The sequence below is a fragment of the Brachyistius frenatus genome, unplaced genomic scaffold (assembly GCF_029030835.1).
Source record: "Brachyistius frenatus isolate BFR_SWC_R1_liver_20210118 unplaced genomic scaffold, ASM2903083v1 Contig_96, whole genome shotgun sequence".
Classification (NCBI taxonomy): Eukaryota; Metazoa; Chordata; class Actinopteri; family Embiotocidae; genus Brachyistius; species Brachyistius frenatus.
The window spans coordinates 575312-601572 of NW_027210695.1; the positions used below are offsets into that span (position 1 = coordinate 575312).

General features: G+C 42.9%; 1 protein-coding gene across 2 annotated transcripts in view; it reads right to left on the reverse strand.

Annotated features, from left to right (window-relative positions):
* Positions 1 to 26261, reverse strand: part of sema3c (sema domain, immunoglobulin domain (Ig), short basic domain, secreted, (semaphorin) 3C) — a 39283-nt gene that overhangs the window by 6825 nt on the left and 6197 nt on the right. For both annotated transcript variants that reach the window (XM_069711013.1, XM_069711015.1), the window contains 10 exons: positions 15156 to 15316; positions 14333 to 14395; positions 10712 to 10831; positions 8175 to 8265; positions 5728 to 5847; positions 5447 to 5589; positions 5244 to 5358; positions 4704 to 4773; positions 2923 to 3067; positions 1700 to 1922 (listed from right to left, as the gene is read on the reverse strand). In XM_069711013.1, coding sequence (XP_069567114.1) covers positions 1700 to 1922; positions 2923 to 3067; positions 4704 to 4773; positions 5244 to 5358; positions 5447 to 5589; positions 5728 to 5847; positions 8175 to 8265; positions 10712 to 10831; positions 14333 to 14395; positions 15156 to 15316 — 1251 coding nt within the window. The remainder of the gene's footprint in view (positions 1 to 1699; positions 1923 to 2922; positions 3068 to 4703; positions 4774 to 5243; positions 5359 to 5446; positions 5590 to 5727; positions 5848 to 8174; positions 8266 to 10711; positions 10832 to 14332; positions 14396 to 15155; positions 15317 to 26261) is intronic.

The window sequence follows — 26261 nt, forward strand, 5'->3', positions numbered from 1 at the left end:
TCCGACATGTCAGGAGTTGTAAGCACACATGCATTTAACAACCGTGTGAAACAGAAACGGCTACACGCACTCTGAACAGCGAACGCCCAGAACTGCAGAGCAGTCAGTGAAACTGGGACACAACTGATGGTGGAGGAAAATAAACTCCAAGTCTGTTTTCCTTTGCCCATGTTTTCTTTTGAATTAGACACGATAGCCATGGCCAGTTTCCACAGCGACAAAAACAGCCGCGGCAGGAATGGGAATGGAAGCTCTTAAGCCGCTCACAGGGGAGGTCAAGGACCACAAAGGAGGCCCAATCGCAGCCGCACCATCTTCCAATATGGACTGGTTTTTTTTGTCGTGGGAGTTGGAGCACCTGGAAATGCCCGATAAGAGCGTCTCCCTCGTCCCCCCGAGACAAAACACCAGCTCAGGACCAGATATGGTGAGACGGCACTGGCTTCTCTTCAAGCATTCAGACAGGAGAAACAGAACGGAGACTCTGCTTGATAAACACAAGCAGCTGTGAGAGAGAGAGAGAGAGAGAGTCCCAGAGAGGTCTGATGAACGCCAACGTGCACACGTAGACGCAAAAAAACCCCCCTATTTTATCATTTAACTACAGTACTATAAGCATAGAAATCGACAGGTAAGTAGGATGTTGCACAGGATGTATACACTTTGCACGTGCAAAGGGAAATGTTTTTGCCCACATTTAATCTCACAATCAGTCTATGGAAACATGATAAGATAACGACTGTGGCAATACTTTTAATTATTAATTTGTTTGCAGCTTCTTTCGCCTGATTACTGAAAATTAAAGGCCAAAGCTAATTTGTAAAGGACCTGTTCTTTGTTAATGACCTATTTAAGACATAATTCATGCTGCAATCTGTCATGTTTTCAGTTTAGCTGCAACAGCGATGGTGCGCTGTCGCCTCGGTTATCTGTTTTTCATCTGATAACCAGCTGTTGCAACCTAACCCTGCTAAGCAATAATTAACTTATGAACCACCTCTGACGTTTTTGTTGTTGTTGCATGTCCCTGCACATTAGTTTGCATGTTGTTTACCTGCCTAGAAACAAGACTGGTTATATTTTTGTATATTTATGCCACAATGCAGACACAGTATACATTCATCATATATCTGGTATTCATTTGGTATTTTTCCCTCAAGAATTGAAAAAAGCAGGTTGTGTTAGTTCATTTCACGTATTGCTCAGTTATTGTATTTGGAGGAATGGATAAAATCAATATATTGTAACTCTGATGTGTGATCTATCTGACTTTAGACTCTTCGACAAATCAAACCCACGAAGAGTCAAATTCATTTTTTGACCCCACTGACAAAAATTCTCTCAAATAATATATAAATAGTACATACATCTCAGAATAGCATTAGGCATGTTTTGCAGGTGAAATATTTTGACTTTCTGGTGCAGGTTTTTGAAATTTTTGACCTAACCAGTTATCTTTGCGAATCATGTAGAAATTAAGATGCAATAAAGGCTCAAAACCTGGAAAGATTTACATCTCGTGAATCTTTTCACTGGAAGAAAGACAAAATGATATAGTGAAAAGCACATCATCCTCTCTGGTATGTTTTTAATAGATAAAGCCGGTTAGCAGTGGTGTTGCGTCATAAACCTGAAAGCCATAAATACACCTGTATGAATCTGCTTTCTGAGAACCTGCAGAACCTGTTCACCTCCATACCTGTGCCGAGGAAGAGCACCTGGTAGTTGCCGTCGGCAGCCGTGACCTGGTCCACAGCCACGGATGTGTATTTGTAGTCAGCGTTGGTCCGAACCACCAGGGGTCTCCTCCCCACCGGGTAGATGGGGTTGAACATGACCGGATGGTTGCGTACGAAGGTCACCACGTCGTCTGGGAACTCTTTTGTTGTCTGAATGTCAGGTGTGAAGGCTCCGCCGGGACACTGGAGAAACAGAGGGAGGGAAGGCATGCGTAAAAAAAAATCTTATTCATGTATTCACACAGGTTTTAATCTCTCATTTAGTTCACAATATGAAAAAAAATTAAATTGTATTGAGAACCTTATCACTGACAAAATACAGTGCAGATAGCTTTTAGATGGTTTCGTTACTTATTTACACAATACAAACCAATATTCTGTTGATAATGAATCCAAATATACTCAGATTAAACACAGGGATAAGTATTGGGGGAAGTGTATTCATTTATCTTATACATCAGTTCGTAGGGTTAACAATACTGCAGTTTATTTTATTTGCAGATGACAATTTTTTTTTATTTAACAATTATTTGAGATTTACGGTTTAAGATTTGAATGTCTAAATGGTATTTTAGTTATTTTTTTTAGTTATTTGCCGTCTTAAATTTTTTGAATATATTCTGTCCACAAATCTGAATTAATCATGTGTACATATATAATTAATTCCTTTCTGGTAGGAAATCGCCCCAAATTTTCCTCCCTGCCACCACTTGACCTCAGTCATTGTTAGCTGTGAGAGAAGAGAATCTGATGATAATTTTGAAGTATAATAATAAGAGCACAAGACTTCTTGTATTGACATAAACAAAGAACATTGCAGTTTTGAGAACACCGCTTGAGGCACTTCAAAATGTTCATTCAGTGTTAAATTAGTGTTAATTGCTGAATTAAAAACAGATTATTTCAGAGCGTAACTGGAATTCTTGAGGAGATTTTCAATTTTCTTTGTACCGTCATGCTCTGTTTATACATTGATGTAATTTATTAATTTTTTTAAGAAAGCTGCTGGTAATAAGATTTCCCTTCTCCCCCCACTGCCTTTTGTCTTTGAAATGTGTAAGTGGGTAAGTTTAACATTAATATTTGATGTATTTTTTTTTTTTTTTTTTTTTTTTTTTTTTTTTAAATCAAGCATTGAATTAACCTAAAAAACATTGACTGAATGGCCGAGAGATGAACTCACAGTTCCGGGCCTTGGATAGGGGATGCGGCCCTGGAACGCCACCCACTGAAAGTTGGGTCCGTCTCTGTGAGCGAAGGGCCCGTTGAAGACGGTGAGGATGTCCGCCATGTTGTACGAACACACTGCCGAGCCTTTAAAGACGGAGCTGAGAGAAGGAGATGCATATATTATATGAAACACCGCAGTGGGAAACTTTCCTCGCAACTCGAGAGACCCACCCAGCAAAAACATTCTGCTTTCTTAAGATCACAATTTCTGAGGATGTGCGAGTTAAATTCTGGGTGGAACCTCTGTCACACTCCATTGAGGACGGGCCACCTATTTCCTCCGCCATGATCTGATGTGGTTTGGCTGAGTCATTTAAAACCACACTGCTTACCACATAAAAGAGGCTTTGTTAAGAAGTGAGGAACAGAAGCACATTGTGGGGGATGAAGAAAGAAATACAGTGTGAAAATAGGAATAACATTGAGCTCAGAGACCTCGAGGACCTCTCTGTTTGGTTTGGCTGTGTTCTTTGAGCCCGGATACACTACTGCCGACTCTCTATGATCCCGAGGTAACAAGTGAGCCGAGGGCCTGTTGCAGTGTCGCTCAGGGTTAAATGGACAAACTCAATTAAAGATCAGAAGAGACGGATCAAGTGGCTGTTCCTTTAAAACCTCAGCGACCCGGCTGACTCGGACTTTCTGCTGAATGAGAGCAGTTTCATTAATTTGTTTACAGAAACAGAGGTTTCTACAATATGTGGTCAACTCTTCTTTCCTTCATTTGCAAATAATTACTGTATATTTAAATTTGGTTTTTCATATTCTGACTGTACAGATTCTATGATGTCATCATATTTTAATGCTCTGGGATTCACTCAAGAGGACAGAAGAGTTTGTATCTGCTTTTCCTCACACAAAAAAAAACAACTTATGACATACTGTCCTCATTAGACTTCATGCAGTCTTGGAAAAATTTCTCTTTAACTTTGTATTTCAACTTTCACTTGTACCAGTTTTCTCAAATTGGGTCGAAAATATTAATTTTAGTACCGCAGGTCTTTTGAAGTAATACAGTACTGTGTAAGCAGCCTGAAATATTAAACATAAAAAAATAGTACACAGTTAGCAACTGGTTTTATAATATTTGTTCATGAAATGAAAAAAAAATGAAAAAAAGTTGAACAAAAAGATCCAGAATAGAATCAAAATTACATTAAAATTGCACATTTTTTCCTACACTTCCATTTATAGGTTTATTTATCTTAGTGTTTAAAGATAAATATGTCATCTTTTGGTTTCAAACTTACCTTTTTAATTTACATTCAAACTGACAAATATTTAACCCAAATTTGTCTCCGTAAGTGTTTATGTAGGTGCAGAAACTGGGCTGGACTCCATCTATTTGAAAAATGCAATAATAAATCTCTCTGCACTTAAAGTCCTGCTGAGTACTCTTATTTCATGCTTGAGGAAGACCTCCAACAACAGATCCCATGTCACAGAGTATTCTGTATCAACGTGTACTATAAATGTGTCTTTGCACTCAGTCAGCAAAATGGCGCAACGTGGCGAGAGAGCTTAAGGGAAGGACATCAGAACGAAGGGCATATGGTGAAGCCACCACCACGCTGGAATCGATAGTTCAACACGTGAATGAGCTGTTCTGCAACACGACACATGATTTCTCTATGTAGCAGGCCCTTTGACAAGCACGACCCCTCCTGCTGATATCCAGTCAGTGATTAACATAACCGCCGAGGCCTGCAGGAATGTTGGCCTCGTCCGTCTCACCTTGTGGACGTGAAGACTCCGAACACCAACAGGCCCTTGGGCTGATCGGTTTCCAGCAAAAACACACTTTCTGTAGGGGAAAACACACGTGCACACAGAGACAAAGGCATATTTAGTACCTTCAACAAATTCCCCAAACCCCATATCTCTTCATACGGCAGGTGAGAGGGCCAAAGAGTGATGGATGCATGAATTAGTAAATGTTCACATTGAAAGATGGGAGTCTGATGACCTGAATAGAAAACGTTGCGCACAATGAATGAATATGAGGGAACCAAAAGCAACAGAAGAATTATGACACTCGACGAAAAGCTACAGTCCCGATCCAGACCAAACATTGGAAGTTTCAAGGATTGTTGGTGGAAAAAGCAATCATAGGGACAATAATAGCAAGGTTTCAAAAAATGGTAATATTTTTTTTTAAACCACAAAATTGGTTTAAACTTGTTTCATGGTCCATTAAAAATATGGAGCTTGGAAGTGATGCAACAAGTTGGATAAGGTATGTAAAGTGTACACGTCCTCTTCTGTTCTACTCACCGAGTTCATCAAAGTGTGTTTCGGTGCCGTCCTCCTCCAGAACCGAACACACCATCCTGGCTTTGAGGAACGTGGTCCATTTGTTCACCAGGCTGCGCTGCCCTCCGATGTCATTCTGCAGACGACAAAGCTTCGCATAGCAACTCGAAACCACAAAACACACGGTAGTGATTAATTTGGGCGCAGACGGAGGGCACACTCACCGGACACACTCTGGCCACCATGGTGTGGATATTTTTAGTGTTTCCACTGTTGTCTGTCAGCCTCTCGCGGAAGAAGAAATACAGTTTGGCGTCGTTGGGGTCGGTTCCGTCTGGGATCAGTTGGGCGTCGATGAAAATTGGCTCTGAAAGAAGCAGAGAAGGGGAACAAATGGCGGCTTTTTAGCGGTCCACAACTCTGGATAAAAGATAAAGAAACAACTTCTTTCCGTAAATGAATTTATATTTAGATATAAATATATATTCTACATATGTGTGCTCACCACTGAGCCACTTAGAGTTGTGCTGATCCGTCCGCACTGCATTCCTCTTGGTCAGGCTCCTGAAGATGGCAGCATCTGTCCCCATGAAGTCAATGTACATCCCTGAGAACAGCTCCTGATCTGGGAGCGGAAAGACACACACACACACACACACACACACACACACACACACACACACACACACACACACACACACACACACACACACACACACACACACACACACACACACACACACACCAACAATACTCTTTTTATAAAGCCTGAAAAGATAGATATCAGTCAATGAAAATACCAAGAAAATAGATACAGCACAAATGAATGGATAAAAAAGAAAAAAAAACAGCACAATTTTATTTCATGACTGATAAAGCACGTTAATGTGATTGAAAATGACCGTTACAGAAGTCAAAACAGATTTCCAGTCTGTGCGTGTCACGCTGCTAATAAGCAGCCTTGAGCTCTCCACAGGCGCCTCGTGCTTTTATATCCTTCCTTTACTCTGTCTCACTTCACCATCTATCAGTTCCAGACCATGTGTTTTGAAGGATGCAGGGGCAAGTCGGTGGGAGGACTGAGGGTATGTGGCCCACATCCAGGCCGGCTTGCTAAGGAGTGGGTGTTGACAGCACTCAGACGGCCACGCGGGGTCCAGAACACGAGGACGGGAGACGTAGTGCAGATTTTATTGAGCACAGACACTCTGATTGTCCTCGGAGGCTCGCAGTGCTGCATCACCGCTTCCACGGCGTTGCCTTTGACCTCGACTGTATTTGGCAGACTACCTCCCTTCCTTCCCTTCCTATCCCATCCCTTCAGGTTATTCCACCCTCCTCTCTGGGCTCCCTTCCAGGGGATCTCTGACGAAGCCCGCTGGCTGGCAAAGCCGCTGCTGCTGACACAAGCGATGCTCAGGTGTCAGAAAGCAGAGCTGAGGGTGCAATGTGTCGCCTTTAGCCGTGTCAACAGCAACCCAACACGCCTCGACCAATCGGAGATCAAAAGGAAGAGAGTTGGGGAGAGGGAGAGGCTCGAAGGAGATATAAACCTCCGTTTGGTTAAAGTTCAAGTTAAACTGAAATTTTGAATTCTCCTTTCTTTATGTGTGAGAAAATGTTGTTGCTTTTGCATGTTTTTATACCTTTCTAATTCACAATAAGAGGATAGAAGTGTTCTTAGATGTATTTGTGCTAATTGTGTCTCCAACACTCACACCTTCAGAATGTTCTCGATGGCACACTGACATTTGACGACCGGCGTATTAGGAAGCGCGGTGCCAAGTTTTATGGTGCACCACTGACCCGGGCGTGTAATAGCCCCGTATATACAAATGGTGTCATGACACTTTTTTTGTTTTACTTCTTTAAAAAAAAGGCCACATAGCATTAGTTAGGTACAGACCGATATTTTCAATACCTGATCTGCCGTTAGTAGATCCTGCTCACTCTTTGTTGTGGGTGCCCAACATTATAGTGCGGTGTCGCAGAGTGGTAACCCACCGTGATGTCACCAGTTGGTTTGTGAACCGTTTTAAAGCCTCAGATTGGCATTTTGGCCGTCACCATCTTGTTTTTTTGGAGCTAGAAGTGACCATATTTGGATGGGCTGGGGAGGAGTGAGGGGTGGACCTGACTGAGAACCTGAGGACACTATGCCCATCCTCATATACCGGAAACTTCTCTGCACCTAAGGCATGTCAATCAAACCAGACACGCCCCCGAACATATGTCTCTCTGAGGCCTAATATCTAATTAATGATGGAATTATTTTTAGATGGACCGCCAGAACTCTGATCAGAAGGAGTGAATTTAGCCAGTGACACCACAATGACTTCAGGAAAACATATATTGACTTTGTAATTCATGAGAGAAGTTGATGCTTTTTTAATAGGAGTCTATTGGAGGAAGATGTTTTTTGGAGCCAGTCCCTAGTGGCCCTCAGTAGTATTGCACGTCTGCTTCGACTTTATTTTTCCGACCTGGAGACTATGTCCATTTTTTTTATGGGTCTTGCTAGTCTTAACCTTCTAGCTTTCATGAGCGAACTGTATGGAGTAACGTCTCAACTGCTGAAATCCCATAAGAGACAAATCCTCACACTGACGTCTGATATCTTGGCGATTATGGAAGTCCCTGAAAACCATCCAAAGTATTTTTAACCCTATGTGACTAAGTCCGGAGTCATAGATCAGCCTCTCTCCCATCCATACCATATGGCGTGAGCGCAGCAAAAGCGATTCCTAACAATGCCTAGCAACGCCCACCCCCAGCTGGTTTACTGCCTGTATGTCTGTTAGAAGTGATGTAATATTTTATTATCAGGAAAAAACTAAAATTCACTGAAAAACAAACAAAAATAACCCTTATTGCAAATAAACTTTGGAGATTTTTTTAGGGGTTTAAAAAAAAATATGCAGAAACACGGTAGGAAGAGATGGAGGCACCTACTGAGCATGACAGAGACTGTATTCACTCGAGGATTGAAGGAACACCTTCCTTTTCCTGAGTCGGTCCTGGAGTCAAGGTGAAATACTTGTTCCTGTCAAAGAGACAAAGAAGACGTAAGACAGTCTGGAGACAGTTTTATATGACACATTGTTCCATCCGCTGGCCTCTGCTACAATAAAACTGCATGTATGAGCGAAACAAACGTCCCACAGCATAGACCCGCTCAGGTTCTCCTTCCTTTTGGTTTTAAGGAGGCACAGAGGCAGTCCTGCCCCAGACCACCTTAACTGGTCCACATGGGGCAGTAAAAAGGAGGAATTTTCCCTGCTAATGTGGTAGATAACCTTTTCTCCATCTCAGGTGGAAACGCTGCCAAGTTTCAACCGCCTCCTTATGGCAGACTGGATAGTCCAAGTGCCTCTGACAGCAAGCTGGGTGTATTATAGCACTTCCTGTCCCATCCTATTTAGATCTAACCCACGACGGTGGGGCAGCTTCTTTGAATGGGACTGACGTCACCTCGGCAGAATTTTTCTAGGAAAATGTGTGTGTTCGCCCAAGAGGTTCTGGAGTAGGATCGACTCCATCTGGCAGGTTGCCATCAATCTCTACACTGCAAAAAATATCCGTCGTTTAATGTTAAAGCTCGTCTCCACTCAGACCGTTTAAGTTACTGTGACTTCAACTGGGGGTTTGACCTTCACAGTGCAGACTGAAGCTCAAAATGGACTTTTGCTGCGTAACAATGTTAACATCACAGCTACTTTATATCTCGTGTGTCCGTCATATTTATCCATTATTATCTATTTTTGTCATCGTTATCATGTATCCCTGTACAATAACACTGTATTTTTTTTTTTAAAGCAATGCACACACTGTGCATTATTCTATGTTTGTGTTTATTTGAGAAGTTTTTGGGGAATTTGCATTTATATATTTTTTTAATAACTTTTTCCCTAGTGGGCATCAATAAAAGCTAATGTAATCATTTCATGTCTATCCTATCTTGTGCTATATCATTTGAGTGAGGAAACATCTTGTTTCAAACTTTTTAAACAAAACATATCCATAGATTCAATTTGAGGGAGAAAAGATATTGATGCTTTTAACAGTTTGTAAGATGTCAACAGAGGTTTCAGCACAGAGAATTTTTATATATCTTGTAAAACACTTTAAGGGAATCGTTAAAATTCTGCTTTTCTTTCAACAAATAACAAATAATAAATGTTCTAAAAACAAGCAGTTATGACACGTTATGAAGATTTAAAGACTGAATGAAAGACCAATGGACTTAGTAACACATTTACTGCAGTTTATAATTCACATCACGAAAACATTGACACATGCAAATAACATGTCGCATCCATCATATCGAGTTTCAAAACACCACAACAACCCTGTTAGCATCACGGTGCAGCAGCTTCTTATCCGTAACAGATCTCTTTTCTTGAGGCATGTGTAAGTTCAGAAGTTGCAAACAGAGCAGTCTGCCTTTCAAACAAAACCCCTAAATGACAAAAGGCACTGCGGCGAGGAGAGAGTCTGGTTTGGAGCTCTCTCCCTCGCTCTGCCTATTAGCGTTTGGCAGCAGTCGGCAGTCTGTGGCCACATGCTGTTCACTCGGTGAGCACTTTTCTCCTAGAGGGCTGATACTAGACCTCCCTTTCCTCCCCTCTTATCCTCAGCATCTCCTCTTACGTGGCATCAAACTGACTATACAAAAATGTATGAAGTTATGAAACACTTTTTCTCCCCATATGCTGTCACGTCTGAAGTCTGAGCTGATCAGTAGAAAATATGCTGGGATGCATTGGTTGTCGGTGATTATAAATGATGTTGTTCTCATTCAAGCAGAGTGGTGTGAAGACAATTCAGTGTATTGCAGCAATCAATCACAAACCTTTTGGTTTGAAATAATCACATAAAAACTGGTTAATCTGAAAAAAATGCTGCTTACACACACTCCTCGAGCCATTTTTAATGACTCCTTAATCTCTCACACGGTAAATTTGTTTACTCGCTCGGGGTGACAGCATTCACACTAGTTTTATTTCAACACAGGGTCCACATGAGCAGTCTATTAAAGGTGTTTTTACAGAATATCAAAGAGGAGAAGGAATTATGAATGAATTTCTTTCCCTAATGAGTAGTTACATTTACTCAGTGCATCATTACTCATACAATCAGGCCTGTTTTTTTTTTTTTTTTTTTTTTTTTTAATAATCATAAAGGAAGTAAAACGGGTGTCTTCAACAAACCACCGTCAGATTATTCTAATTTTAATTATACTATATCCTCACTTAATCGCTTACACATGTACAGAAGTACTAGTTGCTATGTTTTGAGATCATGTTCATGTGGTGTGATATTGTTCCATTGCTGGTGTATCCCAAAGTATTTTAAAATGGACACCCAGAACGGATAATCTACCTCAACACAGTGGAGTTACGGCGGTGGCTGTGGTGTTCACCATCGAGCCAAAACGGTTTATTTCCCCCCACCGACTTTGTTTCTTTAATCTGTCATCGTGCACCCACCTCCGGTCTGCGGCCCCTGTTGATGTACACACAGACGGGACTGTACGCTCCGCTGCCGCACATGAACAGATGAGTTCTGTTGTACGGCTGCACCACCCGGATGAAGTTCCCGCAGCCGTGCTGGAAAAACACAAACAAACAGAGAGAGACGTGCGAAAAGTTAACAAGGTGAGAAACAACAAGAAAACAATTCTGAGGAATCTTCACTATTTCTATTACTTCACTTTAAAGCATAATCTTTCTCTTACAAATGATATGTGATCAGAGTTTTTTGGTGTTACACCCTTGGTCGGACCACTACCTTGTAATAGCTAAAGTGACCAAACTTAAGGTAAATATTGATGGAAAATGCACATTTGTGAGTTTGTTTGCCAACTTTATGACTCTTCTTCACTTGTGCTGTTACAATAGCTTCACTTTTTAGCCAAAAACTAGTCCCACTTTTCCCTTTCAGCAAATGTTTCCTTGAGCCATTTTAATATTATTTAACCCTCGCTTTATTGAAATAAAATAACAAAATGAATAGCAGGTGGTAAAAATGCTCCAATTTTCAATCCCAGCTGTGAGATATTGCAATGAAAACAGACACAACAGAGTAAAGGTCTATTTCCTGGTACACAGCCAGGGTGAACTACACGTCGCTCCTGAAAGTATCCTATTCCGTCTGAGGGAGTAATTCAAACTTATCTCACTTGTTATGTCGGTTATACAATCACATGCTGCACAACAACGATCCCACAGCTCACTGGTCTGGTATTAAGGCCAGCGGAAAAAGAGCGTCAGTGGTATGTGTGATATATCGAGGTGAGACCGACTTCTGTTCTCGCTCCATCTCTGCTTCCACTTTCCCAAAATCCCGGCAGCAGCGGGAGGGCTGGACTTTGTGGCTAATTAAGCCTGAGTTTGCAGGAAAAAAGAGGAGAAACGAGGAGAGACGAAGGGAGCAGCAGGGAGGAGAGGAACCCTTATCCAGGGAGCCTTCAGGAACTTGGCCACGGCTGCAGGAATGGCAGCTGCAGCTCACGGTCGGAGCGCACGGCTCCACCGAGAGCCATCAACGAACAGCAACTGAATTTTTTACTGTCACACGCCCATCTGTTATTCCTCTTCCTCTTCTTTATATCTTGTCTCTCTGTCTTGACTTCTCCGTATTCATTTCATCACACCCTCGTGGAGCCTGCGCCCATATCCGATGTCACTTTTAAAGAGCCTCACATAGATGTGTGGCCCCATGCTGTTTTATTTTCCTCTCGCGTGTTTCCTATCCACACACACACACACACATGCAGCCTTTGTGAGCAGATAAACAGCATCCACCTTCGTGGCCTCAAGTGTAAATGGGGATCACGCTGAGTTTAAAGTGGAGGCTTTTGAGGAAGCAGCAATCCTATATATTTCTCCTTCAAAGCCACCCTTCAGCCCAAACAATGGGCGGCCGCTTTCTGGAGCCCCTCTTGACCACAGATTCTCTCGGAGAAGGGGAACTGAATATATACACATGAAGAGGGTAACCATAACAGATGTACAGGGGGGCCTGTGATTCAAGAAAAAAAAGCTGAGGAGAAAGGAGACTATGGATGAGAGAAAATGAAATATTCTGCGGTAAAAAAAAAAAAAAAGGAGAGACATGTTGACAGAGTTGGAAAAATTGACCAAGGAAAGTAGGAAAAACAGAAACTTAAATTTTTAAATGGAGAAAGTGGCAGGGCTGCAAATAAGAGAAGGGATGGCTGAAGGAGAGGAGGGGCCATCGAGTGGCTCCACACAGAGATGGTTCACCCAAATATTTGCGGGAGCCTGTCTGCAGCAGGCGTGCGATGACTCAGAGCAGCACAAATCCCTCAGTGACTGGAAACAGCCTCCTCTCTATTTCTGCAACAGCATGTTGCACAAAACCCCCGGCTGTACTACCCCAGCTGCTGTCGGAGGATGGAGTGGATGGCGGATATTGTTGGACCGACAGGCAGCTCCGGATGCTTTTTATTGAAAACGTGGGCTGTTGACTTTCAAAATTGGGCCATCAATTTATGTAAAAAAATTACTGAAGAAGGTTTTCTTCATTAAAAAGTAAACCCTTGTCCCCCCCCCCTCCTCTCCCCTCTGCACTGCACTGCAGGATCTATAGGCAACTTGTTTCCAAACAACCCAATTAGAGGAAGAAAGAGGCGGAGGAGGAATCAGCCCTCTGAGTCTTGCTGTATGTCTTCATTAAATCTCTTTGCAGCTCTCCACCTTAGCTCAGAACCAGCACGGCTTATGAAATGTGCGACGGTGAGCTGTGCTGCGTTTGACTCTGGCTTGTTGTTGTTACAGCGGCCCGTGGCCTTCCATCCTCCCACGCCGCTGCTCTTGTAACTGTCTTAACCGTGGCGATGCCAGGGGGACTCTGGGCCGGTCGGCGGTGACCCTGTACACATCTGCTGCTCGATGCGAATACGGCTGGACTTGACGTGAGCTCACAGATGCGAGAGGGAAATCCCGGGAGGCAACTTCCGCTGTAGACCCACTTGGAGGAAAAGATCTGGGACCAGCTGAGAAAACCTTTAGACTAGATCTGGAACATCATGGCAGAAAAGCTTGAGGGTTTTCTGACCAGTGTTGTGTACTTCATTAGTTTACCATTAACCATAATTAATGACATATTAGCAACTATTTATAGGTCCAAAGCACGGCTGGGGCTTTTCATAACATCCAGCTGCAGGCGAGCGCTGGACGGGTGGGTGGAGAAAGACGCAGGGACTATGTGCATATTCATAGGTCTGCACCTACTAAATGAAGACAAAGTATAAAGTCACATCTTTGCCATTTTAAGGCATTCTGAGATATTTTTTCATGGGAAAAAAACCTTCTAAATATGTAATTTTGATGAACAGAGATGAGTTTTTCAGGGTTTAATCAATGCCAAAAGATGGACTGTAGTAACTCTCCTTATTGCTGGACACAGATAGATTTTATGTTATATGATCTTATGTGGTCTTTTTAGTGATTTCTAAATCAGAACTATGTAATTTTTGTTGGACAGAGATAATTTAGTGTTTTGCTAAAGCACTTTAACATTAACAAACATTTTAAGCTACTGTACAAGTGGAGGACGTCCATAAAATCAGCAAACTGTATTATTTGTTAACGCCATGTATTCAATATGTTCTCAACCCAAAACGGTCAAATGGCTCATTTGCCGAATCTTTGAAAAGTACCAGCAGCCGGCATACTCGACCTTCGTTGCCATGTCAACAATAATAAACACATTTATTTAGGTAATGGTACCAAATCTACATGGTCAGGTTTTGAAAAAGATCACGGTTTGGGTTGAAATTAGTATGTCAGTTCTGTTAGTAAAATAAGTCAACGATGGCTTTTGTTACCGAACGGGACGCGAGCACGGGTCTCCGGGGACTTCTCACTCTTTATACTACGTCACCTGACTTCCTCCTTTGCTCCCATCATGACTATTTCAACCACAAAATGTTGCAATAGACGTTAATATGCGTCGTATTAAGCGAAACACGCTGATGACCTCCGTGGATGTTTTTGTTTTAGGGGATATCTGTCAGTAGGTGAAGCCAAAAAAGGCCCCAGGAGATCCAAGCACGAGGGTTTTGAAAGGTTTACTGTCCTTACCGTGGGGTCTTTGCCTGCCATTTGGCACTCTTCTATTTTGCTGGTAGATGCAGGCCAGAACACCTGGTGGTGAAAGCAGCACAGAATATAAATGAGCGACTGAGCGCCCCCGTCAGTAACAGGTTGAGGGAGACACGACATGAATATGCTCATGAGGTTTGATCACATCCTGTTTATACACACACACACACAACACACACACACACACACACACACACACACACACACACACACACACACACACACACACACACACACACACACACACACACACACACACACACACACACACACAGGGAAATGTTGGTGCAGAATGAACCCAACAAACGTGCTGGAGGTTTGGGTTTCCATTAGATGTTCCTGCGTCGGTGATTACGGCTCGCTATCATCCGTGTGTGTTTTCAAACCCGGGAGAGGTGCTTAAAAGGTCCACTTCAATGCATATATCAAGCAATTTACTCGGGGAAAAAAATGGATGCGGTGCAGCTCTCCCTGGGGGAACCTAAATGCTTTCCCATCTGTTTATGCACCTCATGCCTGTCAATTACACAGAAGATAATTCCTTCACTGCATGCAGAATTGGTTAGAAGAGAGCTCGAGCGTTTTTTGGGGCTCTTTTGAACAACCTTAAAATTGCACTGATCATGGCAAATGTGTGGTGCTTTGCATATCATTGCACAGACTATAATAATATCCACAGAGGCGGTTTTATGATGTGTCGTACATGCTGCTTTTACGCAACGTTTTTATTTTTCTTCTTTGTTGACGTGAGAAAAAAAGAACATGCGCCGTTCTCGGACCGAAACAGTGAGTATCTGCTGACCTTCAGTGTGCCATAGGTGATGTTGTTGATGTCCATGGAGAGGACGTGGTCCTTGCAGCCCACATACATCCTGTCCTGGTCCTCGTCCATCTGCAGGATCCTGTAGTCCATGGCCTTGTCTGATATACTGTAGTGTTCAAAGGACTGGGAGGCCTGCAGGTCTGAGAGGCGCACAGAGAAAACAAAATGCAAAGGAAAATATACAAATAAGATGGCTTCCACACTGAGATAAGAAACCTTTTTTCTCCTCCGTCTACTAAATTAAACTCAAGGAAAACAGATAGATACAAGCCCACATGAATCTCTCTGATAAAAACACGAACTCTCTAAATTATGTCCCTGCTTGAGCCCAAAAGCTCTGAAAAGAAAACTCAGTAACTTGTAGGATTTGCTGGTTGTTTATTCAATATCCTCAGTTCTCATATGGGAGGACCGCTGCTGACATTATATATTTACACAGCGTGGAAGGCGATTTGCAACTATAGCGCAAGACTGCATATACAATATATAGTATAACATTTCAAAGTAACACCAGAAACATAAAATAAACATTTCCGTTCAGTCAAGTTTAAATAACTTAACCTCTCCAAAGACAACCACTGAAGACGATTCAAAGAAAAGTTCAAGTGAAAGCAGTTTGCAGATTAAAGTCAAGACCAAAGAAACAGAACAACGCATTTTATATTTCTAGTCACTCAGTACAGATCTCAGGATTTAGACAAGGAAAAGGAAACAGAAACACTCGTGGTGTCACCTGATTTACATCTTATGTCCATTAAATGACCGTTATCAGTGATCATCTCTACTTTAATTATTCCTCAGACAAGACAAACTGCTTCTATAATTTGACCTCTAAGCGAATGTGGTAATTATGACAGGAGCAAAGCAGGAAGTCAAGTGATGGTGATGGTACTAACTCGACTCTGCTCGTGGTACTGGGTACTTTTTCCGGATTTTGTTTTCCACTGCAGCAGGTAGAGTAGACTCACGAGTCTCCTCACATGTCCTGGTGGTCGGATGGTTCAAACGCAGGACTTTCAGGAGACTCCCAAAACTGTCAAACCCTGGTGCCTTCTATGACCTAAAAATAGTTTTAAATTTGAAGAGCCAAAGGGAAATCACTTTTGTTTCGAGTGAGATATCGGCAGCACAATCTGAACGTTACAGACCGAGACTTAATGACCCACTTCTGAAGTCGTTTTCAGAATAAATTCTTGGTAAATATACATCCGCATTCACTCAACTTTCCTCCATTCAGCGAGAGAGAGGCTGTGATTACGGAGCACATGTTCGTTATGTGTGCATACTGTATATAGAGAGTGTATGAAAAAGTCCTCCCACTGAGTCTTTTCTGCTCATTAAAAGCGCACATTGTTTACTTTGTATGTGTGAACATCAGTTATTTTCAGCCTATTTGCTCCTGAGATAGAGAATTCTCAACCATACCATCAAAGGCCTTCACTGTCAAAGCCAAACTCATGCATATTTATCACTTTTTCAATCTGCACTGGGAGCAGGGCGAGAGTGGGAGAGGGGGAGGGCAATGTAGATGTACACCCTCCATTTCCTCCCCTGTATTGACCCTTACTGAGCTCTCTTTGTGTTCCCTTCTCTAATCAACAAACAGGTTGCCCATGCTTTGCTTCAATGCCTCTGGCTGAAGTCACATTTTCATTATTGTGCGACATACGCTTTTGAGGTCGGAGCCTTTTATCTTGCAGGAAAGTGGCTCTGCTGCGGCAAACCCTCACTCCCATCACAGGCGGTCACTTGGCTCGTTCGCCACGTAAAGCCTGAAGTATTTAACTTTAAATAAAGACAAGTTAACCACTTCAGTCTCAGGCAAGTTTCCCACGACTCTTCACTCTCCACTTTAACCGTGTTTAGGTAAATTGCCCGACATGGTTCATGTTTTGAAGCGAGAGCGGGCTATTTCTGAATACTGTATCATCTTGAGCCTCGTCTGGTGCCTTAATGAAGAACATGCTACACAAACACGACTCTGTTTTCTACTTGGCTCGCTGGGGAACGATATTAAAAGCGAAGGTGTCCTGTCAAGAAGATTTGAGTTCAATAAAACGAGAAGCTTGGAAAGGGAGAGATTGCATCAGCCTCATGCTTCAAAGCAGCCGGGAGGAGAGCGGTGCAGATAGCATCACGGAGCGCTCTGTGCCGAGGCAATATTATCCAAACGCTGAAAAGGCTTAAGATGTTACCTGCATTGCTGTGCGAGACAACGAGACACCTTCGTTTTAGAGGTTGAGTTAAACCTCAGCAGGTAGAAGCCAAAGAGTCAGAAATGTTAATTATATAACATGAGCCTGAAACAGCGTTGAAAAAAATAACAAGAAGTGAAGAGGAATAAGTTACACCACAAAGTTCAGTTTCTACTAACTGCAATGCTGGGTTTTTCTGTTCGCCCGATAGTTACCGAAACCAAGTTTTAGTTACTGGATAAGCCAGTTAATTAATTAGTTAAATGTAACTAATGTCACAAAAATAGATGCCCAAAATGGACATTCTCTGTAAAAGCTGATACAGAACTTCCTCAAAGTGCAGTACCACTTAGGGCCACTAGGGGCTGTCTAAAAAAAAAAAAAAAAAAAAAAAAAAAAAAAAAAAAAAAAAACCCACCTCTGCCTCATTGTGAAAATAATCCCATCATCAATTAGATATAAGACCTCAAGCAGAGGTACGTTTGAGTTGCTTGTGTGGTTTTTTAGGAGCGTTTAACTTTTCACATTGTCTTCATCAGCATTGATTTAACTGAACTGGCTCAGCAGTACACTTTTGAAAAATATTTGCATAGAGATTCTGGATTTTTCAGTGGGGAGGATTTTAAGATTTTCTCACCAAATAATTGAACTTTGATTTATGGAAAATTAAGTACTTTAAAAAAAAAAAAAAAATCTATATTCAAACATCTCTGAAGGATATATTTAAAACAACAATTTAAGTTGTAAAAATCTGTAAAAAAAAACAAAACAACAACACGTTGCTCATATAGAAGTGAATTGACTGGTCTCCTCTTAAAATTCCCACTTTTAAATTTATAGACAGCTTTCTTTCACGTGTATTTCCCAAGTGTATTTTTTTTTTCTTTTGCAATCCAAGTTTGTTTAATCATCAACTTTTGACATCGCCTCACTGTTAATCCACTTCAATATGAAGAAGGAAAGAAGTCCTATTCTTCCTGCCAGCATCCCTCCAGAACATTCCACGAGGGGAACAAATTGTTCGGAGGGGTGTGGTGAGGGTGAAATAACCGTTTAATATTTTGGTGAACTCTGTATTGTTTTCTCAGTGGGGGGAAACGGGAGACCTTTATGTTTCCCCCCGGTGAGGGTTGAAGGCCGGTTGAGCGCGGTGCCTGAGCCGCGGACGCGGCAGGGGTGTGTCACACGGATCTGGCTTACTCGGAGCGAGAAACACGGAAAACCCTCCGGAGCTCCGCATACCGCTGGATCCGGTATCTTCCCGGCACTCTGCTTTCAATCGCACATGAGCCACGCCTGCGCTGCAGCAGCATTGTGCACCAGCATTAAAAGTTCAAACTGCCAGATGGTGCACCTGCTCTATCAGAGGGGAAGGGAGGTGGGGCGGGGGGGGGGGGGATGGGTGAGGCTGCTGTGAATCAAGGTTTTTCAGAGTCAGTCAGTATCCACGGGGACCCGAGTGTTTACAGAATCAATGCCTGCTCATAACCTTCGCATGACGTCTGAACTGATGCTGCTAGAGGTGTCGACCCCTTGTTGCATCTCATTAAGCTTTTTTTTCTTTTCTTTTTGACCGCACGACCTTGCAGCTGTCACAAATTTTCTAAATGCGACTGTTATTTTATGAAAACAGAAAACAACAGTTTTGTTTCCAACTCTGCGATGAAGAAATCCTCTGCACCACATGTGGTTTGTTAGTAGTTGGTTTATGTGCATTCCTCGATGTTGAGATCACGCACAACCCCTCGGAGGGAAGAGTGTCAACAACGAGTGTGCACATGATTATGTTCAGAATCTTGTTGTGGTTTCGAGGTACACATTGTTGTATTGTGTTTACGCTGCAGGACATAATGATGACTACAGAATAACTGCAGTTTTGAAGGATGATATTTTCTTGCAGAGGAGGTGGGGCCCAAATGTTGGAGTAACGCGAGTGATGAAATGCTTTGTCCTGTTATTTTGCGTTTGCTTGCTGTTGTCTTCGTTGCAGGTGGACGGAGACGGAGAGAAAACGACAGAGGAAGCCGGGTTTGAGCCCCGACAGCTGGTGGGTTTTCTATTATAAATGTGGGCAGGTGGGCCTAGAGCTCCCCTGTGGATCTCCCAGCAGTCCCCTGTGTCCTGCCTTTGACTTTGAGCTTTGACCCATAGTGCCCCGTCAGTCGGCTGGCAGACCAATTGTGAACCAATCCACCCTGATCCATGCGATGGACAGTGGGGTTTGGTGGAAAGGGCTAAGGCGGCGGCCGCGGGAGCCGAGACTTTCTCTCTTTGATGTGCTTTTTTTTTTCTTCTTCTTTTTTTCTTATGTGAAGTGGCCAAGCGGAAGCGGCACAAAAGCCCTTTGTTGGGCCAAGCAAGGACAGAGGTCATTCAATATTAAACAGCAGATTGCTTTCTCTTCTGCAGACTAGATCATATCGGCGATAAAACATTCTTCATACAGTGTGTTCGGGGCTGTGATGCATTCAAATAAAAGGGTGCAAGTGGATCAAAGGTTTCTGATTAAGAATTTAATGATTTAAAAAATTTTTTAATAGTTGATTCATTGTTTATAGCGGTAATTTCGTGTTGAAAAAAATTTGATCCTACATTTCAATGATCCTGCAATTCAATAATGTCTTCTGTAAGAGCCTGGCTGCGTGGTAAACACGCCTCACCTCCAGTTTGTAAAGCTATCAGTTTGCAAGCCAGGATACAATTATTCAATATCTCTGCGTGTCCTCTTTTGGTTGAGCAGGATATTTTTTCCCTCCAGAGATATTGCCCTCCTCAGTCCACTCTGGCATAATTACATACAGTTATTATACACAGCAAACAACCAATCAGATTGCTTGATTTGCTTTCAAAAAAGACATTATATGACTGTTGTTACAGGCTGGACTGAACTTTTTCTATAAAACTGATGGAGTGCTTCTAAAATTGCAGCAAAGCTTTTTTCAGTTTCACACATTTGAGGAGTTTCTGCTTTTATACCCTGAATTAAATATTCTTTCTTCTTTGTTCCTTTCTTTCGTCTTCTTCCTCAAGCAGATGGAGTTTTGGGCTATCGGTCAGACAAAAATAAAAAAATGTTTTCACAATTTTTTTGACATTTTATGGATTGAATTAAAGGATTAATCAAGAATGAAACTAGTTGCAGCCCTCAAAAGTCAGAGGCAGCGTGGTGTTGTGTTGAATGTGCATTCATCATGTCGGTTGGTCACGTCAACTGATCTCTGACTGATATCCTTGCTGGAGTATCAAAATGAAACGCAGCACTTTGGTTTATGATAGCAGATCATAGTTTTTGTTTTTGCAGCTCGACAGAAAACATCTCTGAAGCAGCATCAAGCTGTGATCGTTGTAGCGGTTAATTCAGTCTTCTGTACACCGAAAGAGAATTGATTGTTCGTGGGGGCAGTGCAACAACCTCGGAGAGGGCGACGATCCGGAGGCATCCCGCAGGGTAAAAAAAGAACATCCTCTTTTATGTGACTGCGGCGAAAACCCGAGTAGAAATAGAAAGAAAATGAAAAAATGTGGGCAACAGGAAGGGACGTATCATTGTGCCCCTGTTTGTATGGCAGCAATTAAAAGCGCGGAGGAGACTGCGGAGCTCGCTTCTCTGCTTTTTTTTTTTTTTTACTGTTGTGATTATATACCCAGGAGAGGAAATGCAACAGCCACAAGGAGGCTTCTCTCAGGTTTTCCAATTCAGAAGAATTGTGACAGACTTGGCTTTCAAAGTTGTTTGCGTGATTAAATAACTGAGTTTTACAGCTGTAAACAACGCTTCCATGGTTCTGGTTTGGGACGACCAAACAAGGAGCTGTTTGTTGTGATGCGGCACTGTAAAAATTAGAGATTCACAGTGGCTGGAAACTATGTGGGATCTTCATGAGAGAGGCGACTGTAGTTCTGGACAGTCTGAGCTTGTTTTTTTTTTTAGCAGCGGGGGCCAACAGACCGAGCTGGTGTCACTCCAGCAGCCTTACAGGGTTTTCTTCTGTTTTGAAGGGAGATGGCAAGAGGAGGTGGCAGAGCACGCAAGGAATCAGTGTGGTATCACGGTTTATTTTGAGGGCAAATGGGGCGGCAAGAAAGCGGCTAACGCTGAGAAACACGGTGCAGAGTTACCAGAAAGTAATCCGCTGCCAGATACTTTTCTTTCCCCATGAAAAGGTGACAAAATCAACATGAAGCGACATTACGGGGTTATTTTGTCAGAACATTAGTTTGGTCTTTGTAGAGCCGGGATGAACGGCGTTAATCAAACTGACTGTGTGTTTGGAGTGTTGGGTTTTCTTGATTAATACCAGCGTCTGAACACAAGCCAAAAGATCCTCGTCTAATTAAAAACACTTCAGGTTTGGACAATTACAAACCAACCTCAGTGTGTCTCACATACAAATCCAACCCTCATCTATTGGCTTTCTACCTGAAAGGCCAGCATGAATGCATTAACTCCATGCTAATGCAGCTCCTTCACCATTTAGGTCCAGAGGAACCGGTTCTGTGGTTGTCAGGGGCAGCTGGTGGGAGGACTCCAGTCACCCGTCTTGATAAATATTGAAGCAGGAGCTTAAACCGCCCCCTTCGCAATTCATCTCTTCCTCACAAGATGGAGTGGGTTTCATCACGGAGGCCTGACTTCGAACCCGGTGCCAAATACCATCGCTCTTTGTCCGGACAATGCCAAGAGCTCTCGGGTCCACTTCTGGATGGCTGCACTTATCTGACACGTCGCTGACCCACTCACGCATTCTGAGCCAGGAAAATGAAACAACAACTTCGTCCTGGCAACTGACAATCTCCCTCTAAAAGATAAAAAAAAAAAAAAAAAAAAAGGCTGCTGCTGGACGGCTGACCGTTCTCCGCATCGGCCACATTAATGACAGGTAGCGTATAAATATGGCAGCTAAGGGGGAGGTTAAGGTGTCGATCCAGCGCGAGAAGACCACCCAAGACGTCTGGCGCTGGCTGACAGAGTCGTCCGATTGTCTGTCCAACAGACATAGTCTGCATTCCCAGGCACTCCAAATGCAAACAGCATGCACACACGTACTACTGTAACTACTTGTCATGGACGGGGGCCAGCGTTGGCTCAGACAGGGAAGACTATATATCTGCTTCGTCTCATTAATTTCCTGATTGTTGTCTGTCGCCAATTATCTATATCCAGACGTTTGTAATGGGAATCACATGGCTGCACAGACTGCCTGAGTTCTCCTGTGAGCCTCCTCTCGCTTCCTCAAGCAGACACCTTCTAAATATGACACGTAAGACCGGAGTGTATTTTCTCCCTCGGTTATCCGTGTATGTGTGTGTTTGCACAAGAGGGATGTTACCCGGCACCGATGTCGCCTGCTGGTTTCACTGCACGTCTGACCCGCTAAAGTGACGGCTAATATTCCCTGCGAGAGCTGAAACTCGAGACGCCAAACTGTCCATCACGCCGCAACCGCCGGCCGGTTAGTTTGCGCCCCTGGTGCCCCAGTTAGCACCTGGCCTCCCCTTCACACGTCACCGGCAGCCGATCCTTCGCACAGGACCGATGCGTACTGTCAGCCACCGTGGCCTTTTAGCCCGTGACCTCTCACCCGCCGACATCAGGAGCCTCTCGTTACCGCTCACCTCCAGCAGACAGTAAATCTCCGTGATTTTACTGTCAGGGAGGAGACTCTCCGAGGGAGGAGGGGCTTACTAGACATGTGGGTCAGAGGACTCTCAGAGATGATGTGTTTACTAGTCATGGTGGACAACCAAAAGGAAAAAGAAAAATGCTCTACCAGGTGGAGCTCTTCTTTTCTTTCATCTTTTATGACCGATATATGCCATGTTTAAAAAAAAGTTCCGTTTTCCCTTTGACATCGCTTGTCACGGAGGGTCAACAGGTTGCTTCTTCGGTGTTGAGTGAAGGTAAAGATTTGCCGTGACACACGCAGATGTTGAAACGATTGCAGTCGGAAATGGACTCGAGGTAAGACGGTGTTTAGATCTTCTTTTGATCCAGGTGCTTCAAGGAAACCCATTCAAGATGTAAAATATTTCTAATAATGATCAAGGAATCTTTCCTCGGACTTAATCCAAGGATAGCGAAGCCTTTTTACGTGTCAAGTACGGCTCGGCCGATGAAAAAAAACTCAAATTGTGAAAGTAGCTATTGTACAATTTGAGACCTTTCAGGACAGTAAAAATCATAGTTTTACAAGAATCGATCTTTGTGGCAATTCCAACCCCTGACTCAAAGATCGCCCAGTGACCTTGGCTCTCCTTGACGAGACATCGTCTTTGTTCGTATTGATGGCGAACGATTACCTTCCAACATGTCGCGGAGGAAGACTGATAAAACATTCAACAGGGTTTGGAGGTCAGACACGGGAACGGCTAAACAAGGCAGGCTGACAGAGGAGCTGTCAAACATCTGGCAGCCCCCGAAGCCGAAGCTCAACACACTCGCTGATCCTCCCGCAGAAAATGCCCACGCTGCAACTCAACAATCACAGTTAGATGAACATCCTAGGACATGAGCGTGTGAATAGAAAATGCTCACGTACACCGAGCTACCATTCAAGCTCGGGGAACACACACGCACCGCTAAACTTATAGCTATTCGTAGCATGTTTCTGCTGACGGCTCTGACAGGCCTATTATTTGCCCCGCCACAAATCTCCCCCGTAATAACAGAGCATCACTGATTTCACTTCACAGGCTTCATTATGTTCACCGCTGGAGAGCGAAGATGCCGATGTGCAGGTCTAATGTAAAACAGAGGCAGGAAGCTGCCCCATGTTAGAAAAAGACTTAACCGGGTGGCACAGACAAAGACGTCCTTGGTACACTTCGGGCCGCTTCAACGTGCTGCCCTTTGACCTTTTGGTCTCATGTTGACCCCTACAGACCCCACATGCCATTAAGAGTCCGTTTAAAGAAGTGCTCATAAAAAGGAGTTCAGGAAAAAGTCGACCCAGTGCATGAAATTATTCACATAATTGTTTTGAATCTAGGACATCATCAAAAAAAGAGGTGAATGAAACATCACTGAAGCAGATCTCAGAAAACACAGACAGTACTGGAGTTTTTCAGACCGATTTAAGTCTTAAAATAGTCCTGCTTGTCTTGGGATTCAAGTATTTGAGGTGCTCGTAGATTACGGAGCTGGAAAACCGCAAAGTTTTAACGGCGATTCAGCGGCGAAGTTTGCCACCGAAATGCAATCAAATCCAGGAATGCACACGCACACTCTCAGACTTACTGACGTGCACACGGTCCCGCATGCAAACGATCACCAAGTCAACACACTGACATCCATCTATAGTGTGTGAGCAGCATCATTCCCGTATGAATAATGGGGGCGAGTGGAGGTAGTAATGAGTCATGGAAGGGAGCGGGTGTATCCGCTCTCTCTTACGCCTGGTTCTGTTCATGCTGTGGCCCATGGGGTTATAGCAGTGTGAGGTGGGGGGGGGGGGGTTAGGTGGGTGCGCTCATTAAACAGCAGACATCGTCCCAATCAACCCTCTCCAACGTCTCTGCCAAACACGTGTTCTTACAATCTACATTAACCACACTTTCAAATAAACATCTTTCATAGTTTGACATACAGACTGTATACTGTATATTTCTAAGTGTATTGAATGGGGAGGTTTGCCAGACCAGGGTGAGACCGTTGATGAGGTTAAATGATCCTGATCATAAACACAGACCTCAGTCAGCCAATCAGAGCAATAAATGAGGCTGATTCTTTGATCCCACCGTTCGCATTCAGAGTGGCGTCTTAGCAACAGCTGCGACGACCTCTGATCCAGCAGCAGGACCGAGAAGCAGCATAATACAGTAAATGCGCTGTTCTCAGAAGCTGGTTTCCAATTACACTGCTCTCACTGTTAACAGCAAATTAAATCAGTGTGTTACGCACCATGGTAATGCCTACAGGTCTGTAACGTTATTAAATATGTACAATCACAGCATAATTTTTTAAACAGGAGTATTTTAATATTTTAACTTTTTGGAGTCAACCTCTAGTGGCCTTCGGTGGTATTGCAACTTAAGGCACTCGCGCATCGGCCTCATTTTTGAGAGCCGAAAGCTACGTTCACTTTTATATACAGTCTATGGTTTAGTGCTTTTAGTATTGATCAAAATAAGACAGTTGAGGAAAGCAAGCACATTTTTCTGGATTTAAATTTACAAAAGAAGCTGAATGTATATATATAAAAAAAAAAGTCCAAATGCAAACTGCACAAGAGTTCTGAGTTAAATTGTTTAATATTTGCAAATTTTGATTTACGACAAGATTACAAATCTCATCCAAAATTTGAGATTTCTGTGCTTTTTGGTTGGTACCAAAAAAGGCTGTTGTTGCAGTTTTCTATACAAACACAAAATAGAGGAAGCTGCTGTGCTGAAAAGACACCAGACTGTTTGAAAAGTAATGTGTGGAAGTGTTTTGAATTTATCACCATAGATGGAAAAGCTGTGAGTAAAGGCTGCATGCTGACTGAAGTACAAGTGCTTTGAGGTATCGTGAAGTGAGGCAGTGGAGACACCCAGAATGAACTAAGCATTATCTTTAATTTTCTTCTTTATGAGAAGGAATGCAATTTCATTTAATGGAAGAAAAGCTTCCACTTTTACGTTTGGTGTGATGAGATTAAATCCATTATAAAAACGCTGCAGACGCTGATCTTAAAGTCAGTGGATTTCTTTGACATCTGTACATTGTTTGCATTTCAGCCTCATTCTGACACAGCAAATATATCAAATCATAAAAACGGGCCAAAATAAATGTTGAGAGAACAAATGATATTTAAAGAAAGTGAAGGGGAGTAATTACCTTTTATCACACTCCCTAAAAAGGTTTGCTGTGAGGAGAGGGGGGAGCAGGGGGGCCTGTGTTTATTATCCG